The 8,872-nt window shown below is 31.2% G+C and overlaps 2 protein-coding genes across 2 annotated transcripts in view; both read right to left on the minus strand.

The window, feature by feature from the left end:
• Positions 1-419: 419 nt before the first annotated feature.
• LOC122251840 (uncharacterized) lies at positions 420-3,852 on the minus strand. Its single transcript, XM_043014026.2, has 5 exons — positions 3,546-3,852; positions 2,857-2,988; positions 1,350-1,517; positions 777-861; positions 420-560 (listed from the first exon to the last, which is right to left on the minus strand). The coding sequence occupies exons 1-5, from the start codon at positions 3,717-3,719 to the stop codon at positions 466-468; spliced, it is 654 nt and encodes a 217-aa protein (XP_042869960.1). The 5' UTR covers positions 3,720-3,852; the 3' UTR covers positions 420-465.
• A 3,940-nt stretch (positions 3,853-7,792) lies between these two features.
• The window catches only part of LOC122251839 (uncharacterized), a 3,903-nt gene continuing 2,823 nt past the window's right edge, over positions 7,793-8,872 (minus strand). Inside the window, exon 5 of the mRNA XM_043014025.2 lies at positions 7,793-8,074. Within this exon, the coding sequence (XP_042869959.2) occupies positions 7,977-8,074 (98 nt within the window). The 3' untranslated portion in view covers positions 7,793-7,976. The remainder of the gene's footprint in view (positions 8,075-8,872) is intronic.

Genomic DNA, 8,872 nt, shown 5'->3' on the forward strand with positions numbered 1-8,872 from the left:
ACAAAAATAGTCTGAGATAATATTATGGAGTAAAAAAAAATTATGTCACGGACAAATCTCTGAGTCTATGACCTTTCGTAAATACCGGTTCCTGAGACTTGTTATTTCCTGATACCTCTTGGTAGGAACCACGAAATGTAAGAAACATTTTCTTATATATTTAGCCTTTCTCGTTGATCAAGGACACTTATTATTATAAATATCCATCAACTTATTAAATGGAATTATCGTTTCGAGTAAATTTACATCATCAAGCAGAAGAAAATGGACGCTTTATGTTTACAAGAATATGTTCTGTATCCGACTATTGTGTTATTTCTATAAGAATATAATACAGTCGAACAGTTCTCATCGACTATCGAAATGTCATTCACAGTATTTATTTTACTAGATTAACTGGCATGCTACTGAAAGCCATATTTGGACAGTTCTTTTATTTATAAGTTTCAAAATAGTAGCGACACCCTATTGGATGCTGATGTCTGCGCATGCGCGGAAGATCTCTTGGTCCCCGCACCCCATGCCTTCGGTTCCGTCGCCGCATTCGCCCCAGTTGTTGCCTGAAGGAAGGACGAGCGTTGGGTTAGGTGGAAATAAAACGTTATTGGATTACGAAAGCTGAATGTTTTTTTTAAGGACTGATTATTTTCGTACTGTATATATCTTTATGCGACGATTTTTTTTTATTTTTTTTTTTTGTGTGTAATGTCCTTTTTTTTCTTTCTCAATGACAATTCAATTTCTTTTACCAGTACTTCTTGCTGTTCTGGACTTACCTCCCCTGTAGTGCCACTGAAGCACACACTGAGTACACACGACATCCTGCGGGAGTTTCACCTTCACCAGCTCAGTCGTCCAGTCCTGAGGAAACAAGAGAATTAACTCATTCGTTTCAGATTTGCGGGGGACCTTATGATGAATGAGGTTTCGTCATATTACTGATTAAAAGAATGGAATTTAGATTATATAAAGTCATTTGGCTACGGTTGATTGATATGCTATCACTCAATTTCTTCATATTACAGTATTGGTGTCAATCACCAACAGCCATAACACAAAGAACGAGATTTCCTTATAGTTTTTTGTCACCTTTCTGTATTTGCCGAGAGGGAAATAACCAATGTGTTCTTTTTTTTATTTTTTTTTTTTTTTAGAGAGAGAGAGAGGACTTCCAACGGAAACTTAAGACCTCAAAGGTAAAGGAGGGAAATATTAAATGAGAGGGAAATAATCAATGTATGTTTTTTTTTTTAGAAAGAGGACTTCCATCGGAAACTTAAGACCTCAAAGGTAAACAAACAGGACCTTAAAAAAGTATCTCAAACCAGCACACAGGACCTCAAACTCACATTCTCCGTAGCAATAGGATACTTGATGCCGGATCCGTCAGCCAACTGAAGAACGTGCTCGTCCAGGCAAGCGTCCGTAATGATCTTACTCGGGTCGTTGTTGACGCAGAGACGGAACTCGAAGTGGCCTTGGTGGGTCGTTGTCAGCTCGACCTCGATCTCAAGTTCCTGTGAAGAAAGTTTTTTTTTTTTTTTTTGATGGATACTCAGGGCGGGGTTGAATTCTACAAGCGAGATTCTTCCGGGGGTTTGAATACTGTAAGAGTATATTTGTAAAAGAGTTTGGATGCTTTTATCAAATATACTCGTATCTAACTGATTTGAATTCAAGTATTCAATTTTTTTTATTAATTTATTTTTTTATGTTTTTTTATTTTTATAATGGATAATCAGGACGGGGTTGAATCCTACGAGTGAGATTCTTTCGGTGGTTTGAATACTGTAAGAGAATATTTGTAAAAGAGTTTGGATGCATTTATCAAATATACGCGTATCCAACTGATTTGAACTCAAGTATCCACAACTAGTTTAACCACTGCGACCTCATATCCATAACTCCTTATTATCAGCGATAGGAAGCAATATCCTATAACTATCACTTTAATCTATAACTATCACTTTAATCTATAACTATCACTTTAATCTATAACTATCACTTTAATCTATAACTATCACTTTAATCTATAACTATCACTTTAATCTATAACTATCACTTTAATCTATAACTATCACTTTAATCTATAACTATCACTTTAATCTATAACTATCACTTATCCTATAACTATCACTTATCCTATAACTATCACTTTAATCTATAACTATCACTTTAATCTATAACTATCACTTTAATCTATAACTATCACTTTAATCTATAACTATCACTTTAATCTATAACTATCACTTTTATCTATAACTATCACTTTAATCTATAACTATCACTTTAATCTATAACTATCACTTTAATCTATATTAATCTATAACTATCACTTTAATCTATAACTATCACTTTTATCTATAACTATCACTTTAATCTATAACTATCACATCTATAACTATCACTTTAATCTATAACTATCACTTTATAACCATCACTTTAATCTATAACTATCACTTTAATCTATAACTATCACTTTAATCTATAACTATCACTTTAATCTATAACTATCACTTTAATCTATAACTATCACTTTTATCTATAACTATCACTTTAATCTATAACTATCACTTTAATCTATAACTATCACTTTAATCTATAACTATCACTTTAATCTATAACCATCACTTTAATCTATAACTATCACTTTAATCTATAACCATCACTTTAATCTATAACTATCACTTTAATCTATAACTATCACTTTAATCTATAACTATCACTTTAATCTATAACTATCACTTTAATCTATAACTATCACTTTAATCTATAACTATCACTTTAATCTATAACTATCACTTTCATTACAAAACAACCAATCAACTCCAACCAGCGTCTTCACCTCCTCATTACCTGTCCCTTTTTGAGGTTGGCGGTGATGACTCCCGTTCCGTACTTTCCGCCGGCCTCGTTCTGGCGGGGCTGCGGGTCGGCCCAGTTGTCGCCGCAGACACCGCACTTGCCGCCGTTCTGCTCGTACTGGGTCTGAGAAAATGAAGAGGATATGATGGCGAGACAAAAAAAATGAGATAAACAGATTAAAAATATTATTTTATTATCTACGCGTGTGTCTTTTTAACTGCCTCTAGGTTGTTTACTGTCTGATTTAATTATTATTTAATTAAGATCGCTTCATAGATAAGGTAATACAAAATGCTTCAGGTGAATTTCCGCTTTTAATGCTTTTTATAAAGATTAATAAAAGGATCATCAAAAACCTACTCCGTATAATATAAGCTATGAAATCGACTTTTTTTGCCAGTGAATGTTTAATATTTGAAAAGGGGAAAAAAAGAATAGTAGAAATGAGAAACAATAAATTACAGATTTGATTTGAAAAAAAAAATAAGGTAATTAGTACAGTAAAAGTGTGTGTTGGTAAAGGAAAGGCAAATGAAGATTATATATTACATTTGAATAATTTCCAATAATGACAAGAAAGTAAATCATGTAAGATTAAACCCAATCAGCAACGGCAATACAGATAAAACAAACAAAACAATCTAAATAACACAAGAAGACCCTTCACCACGAAGCCATACCCCTAATCCTCCACAGTTGAGTTCGTCGTCATTATAGTTGATGGGCGTGCCGAACCCATGTCTCCAAGCAGTGGACCTTCCAGCTGGATAATGCATACGCCCGTGACCCTCCACCCGCGCCAGGAGAACCAACACGCCCACGGCCAAAGCCCACGCACTGCCTCGCACGCCCATTTCAGCTGTTGGAAATCTAGAAGACGAGAGATGTGTGGACTCTTTATTGTCTGTCGCACCGCAGATCTGCCGGAGAATATTTATACAGGATTGTTTTATCTGTTTGCCTTCGTCGTGGCTCTGATTTGGGAGGTCAGCGGGGTACAGGAGGACCTGAGGTACGAGAGTCGTAAATAAGTTCGATAAAAAATGACCTGGGAAAGTGATATCAAAGTATAGCAGAGGGGAAAAAAACAGGTTCGTTTGTACCTTGGAAACAGATGTAATTTCTCAGGATAGATTATGGGAATTGCGTCGTTAGAGAATGTTCGAAAAGATGTCTTTTTTTTAGATCGTTTTCCTTCGTTTATGTAAGATATTGAACACAGGGAAGGAACATTAATTGTTAATCATATTTTTCTTATTTCTATCTTAAGAGATTTTTGTCACTATTCTACCGCCTTTTGATGAGGGAGCAAGTGTATAAAAATTTATCTATTTTTTATTTTTGCCTTAAAAATATGAGGTGTCCATGTTACGTTAAGGTTTTATATATTCATCCATATGTTGTATAGACGAGATTTTCAATTGGGAAAAATAATGATAATGAGAAGACAAGCACCAGGGTTTTAACGTTTATTTTCCTTTTGTAAAATTTATAAGCTGTAGTCGTGTATATCTATTGTTACTTCCATATTTACTTGGATATATGTCGCAATTATTGTTGCTGTTTTAGAATAAATTTTTGTTATATGCAACTTTCTCGTTTATTGCTTTTAGGATTCAGTCGCAACCTTTATTGCATTTGTCAATAGCAGCATATTACTATCATTTCCCTCTATTATATTCAAAACGTCAATAATAAATGTAAGATCTTTTTCGAGCATCCTGTCAAATTATCTATCTAATTAAAGCCTATTCAAAATAACTATTGCTAGCTCATGGTTGAAGATTAGCGATTTGATGCTACAAATGAGCAGTCAATCACTTTAGTGTTGAAGGGAAAAAATAGTTTTAACAATAACGAATGGAAACAGAAGGATTTTATTATGAAGTTAATTATGTTTCCTTACCTAATGTTACTTGTGTTGCATCTGTGTTTCTCCCACGGGGACGGTTTGGCTCTCGTGTTCAATTGAACTGTCTTTGTGTGTGTGTGTGTGTGTGTGTGTGTGTGTGTGTGTGTGTGTGTGTGTGTGTTTACATACGTACATACATATATATATACATACATATATATATATATATATATATATATATTTATATATATATATATATGTTTACATATGTATACATGCATATATGGTATATTTATATTATATCTATATCTATCTCTCTCTAAATATACATATTTATGTATATACATATACGTGTATATACATATATATTCATATATATATATATATATATATATATATATATACAATAAATGTAAGATTTATATATATACATATTGATATATATAGATAGCTAGATAGTTATACATATTCATACCGCATGTATATTTTTTATGTATGAATATATATATATATATCTTTTTTTTTCATCAGCCTGTTTCATTCCACTGCAGGACGTAGGCCTCTCAAGAGAATTGTGGCCGGGTACCCCACCTACTGGCCCTAATTGTATCTTGGTGGGGGGTTTACATAACACATATTGTGTATACACCATTAGGCAATCGAGGTAAAGTTCCTTGCCTAAAGTAACAACTCACCAGCCGGGATTCAAACGCTCGAACTCAGATCCTCGTCATTCCACAGGCTGATACTCTAACCAGTCGACCATCGACCCCACATATGTATATATATATATATATATATATATATATATATATATATATATATATATATATATATATATGTGTGTGTGTGTGTGTGTGTGTTTGTGTGTGTGTGCGTGTGTGTGTGTATAGATAGATAGATAGATAGATATTGATATTGATATATATATAGATATAGATATATGTATATGTATATATATATATATATATATATCCATCAGCTTATTACATAGAATTATCGTGTCCAGTAATATCTTATCAACAATCTGAAGAAAGAGAATGCTTTATGTTTACTTGTCTTAATTCTGTTTCCAGCTATTTTATTTTTATAGATTATACGTTACGCAGAAATAAAGTTTGGTCCGTTTTGAGACTGGTGTATCCATGATGTTTTATACTTTATTAATAGTTCTCGTACGTGTCAAAGAGTGGGCAGTTCTCTTCAACTACGAAAGGTAATTTATTAAGGGAAATTGTGTTTATTTCGCTTTTTTATTGGAACTTTATTGAGATCGATACTAAATAACTGATTATAATTGCCGAGTTTTTTTGTATGTTTCAAATACAAAACAACAAGATTAATCACAAAGACTTATTTCACAAAAACTAAAAAAAAAAAACTAATTTAGTAAACCAATTCATTTAGAAGTCTTAGCTTTGTAAAAAAAAAAAAAAAAAAAAAAAAAAAAAAAAAAAAAAAAAAAAAAAGTTTATTACTTACCCGCTCCCAATGCCACCCAGTAATAATAATAATAGTAATAATACCAGTGTGTGTGTGTGTGTGTGTGTGTGTATTCATTTTGGTATATATATTTATACATATACACACATGAATGTATATACATGAATATATCTATATCTATCTATATACATATATATGTATATGCAAATTTATATATACATATACACACACACACACACATATATATATACATATATATACATATATATATATATATATATATATATATATATATATATATATATATATACATATATATGTATGTATGTGTATATGTATATAAGTATATATATATATAGATATATATATATATATATATATATATATATATATGCATATATATATATATATATATTATATATATATATATTATGTATATATATGTATATTATATTATATATATATATATATATATATATATATATATATATATATATATATATATACATATATACATACATACACACACATACATACATATATATATATTCATTTATCTATACATGTACTTTATCCAACATCCCACCATACAACAGACTACCAAAATAGCTCCTCCCTGTTCCTACCACGACCTTAGCACCACACCTTCCGATTTCATTCCCTTTCCTGGTTGCTTTTGTCTCTAACCACTCTAACCTTCCTCCCCCACTCGTTTGGATCTAGTCAACGACCTACTCGATTTATATTGCAGGACAAGACCTTCTAGGTACGTTTAGGTCATGACTAATTTATAACAGAACGATAGATTTGTATCTGTGTCCATTTCATTCTTAGGTATGTTTGTTTTCAGCCATGTTAGATTTGCATGCTCGATTTTTTTTTTTTTTTTTTTTTTTTTTTTGGGGGGGGGTATTATTAAGATTTAGTGTTTTGAAATTTCCTTATTGTATTCACCTTTTTTTTGTCATGGTTCTAATCTTCATTATTCCTTTTTATTATTATTATTATCATTGTTATTGTCAATGTCATTATTGTCATTATTATTTTTTTATCCTTGTTATAAATATATTTTATTTTTTTATTAGGATCATTTTTGTCATTATCATTATTACAATTATTATCATTATCAAAATCAGTATAATCCCCATAATTATTAATTCATTTACTATCACTGGTAGTATTATCATCATTGTGATTATAATCATTATCATCATTATTACCATTATTATTTCTGTCATTATCATTATTATTATTTATAAGATTACACTCATCATTGTTATCAATATCATTATTATTATCATTTGCATTACTAAGATTATCACTGCTATCAATATCATTATTATCATTACCGTTATTATCACTGTCATCATTAATATCATTATCATCATTATTATCATTATCATTTGTATAATTACAATAATCACTGCTATCATATCATTATCATCATCATTACTGTCATTGTCTTTATCAATATTGTTACAATCATTATCATTGTAATTATTGATATCATTATTATCATCATTATTAATATCATTATTATCATCATTATTATTATTATCCTCATTACCAATATATACATGCATAAGTGTGTGTGTCCTGTGTTGTTGTTTTTTCAATAAATCAAGGAAAACATTTTATCTCAACACGTGCCTCGAGTAGCTTTATTACAACCAGTTATATTCATTTCTTACATATAACACAAAAACAAAAAAAATCACATAACACACAAACTCCTTCAGGTTCACGAGAAGAAGAGAATTTCAACCTTTATTCGTACAATCCAGGCACCGAGTCACCGCAGTGCGAATAATGGATCTCAGGCATATATTCCGATATCAGAACACCCACGGAACACCTCTTGGTCGCCACAACCCAGGGCGGATGTGCCGTTTTCGCAGAGGCCCCAGGAGTTACCTGCGTGTGGTGGGGAAAAGGGGGTTGGGGAATGAGATTGAGGGTTATGGTGTTGATGAGGATGATGGTGGATTAGGAGTGATGGTGATGGTCATGATTGTAGCGATAATGATCGGAAAAATAAGGATTATGATTATGAAAACGTATACATACACACACACACACACACACACACACACACACATATATATATATATATATATATATATATATATATATATATATATATATATATATAATTTCTCTTACACACTAAATCTATAATCTAATCATTTTTTCCTTCTCTTTATTATATGCGAAATGTGAGACGAAAAGGGATGCGTAGATCCTTAGAGTTTCGTGTTCATCTCATCATTGTTGTTTCATAGCGTAACAACACCAGAGCAGAACACAGGCGATAGAAATACGGAAGGCAATTGTGTAAATACGGTTGCGCTATAATTGGTCGTAAATTGTATGTATGTAGGCATATAAGCGCGCGCGTGTGTGTGTGTGTGTGTGTGTACATATATATATATATATATATATATATATATATATATATATATATATATATATATGTGTGTGTGTGTGTGTGTGTGTGTGTGTGTGTGTGTGTGTGTGTGTGTGTGTGTTATTAATATATTGATATATAGATATGCATACATACGTACATATATATATATATATATATATATATATATATATATATATATATATATATATATATATGTATGTATGTATATGTGTGTGTGTGTGTTTGTGTGTATGTGTTCGTGTGTGCGCTTGTTTGTGTGTGTGTGTTCTCCCAACTGAATT

The sequence above is a fragment of the Penaeus japonicus genome, unplaced genomic scaffold (genome assembly GCF_977035675.1).
Source record: "Penaeus japonicus unplaced genomic scaffold, GWHDUDI00000001_assembly GWHDUDI00000024, whole genome shotgun sequence".
Classification (NCBI taxonomy): Eukaryota; Metazoa; Arthropoda; class Malacostraca; order Decapoda; family Penaeidae; genus Penaeus; species Penaeus japonicus.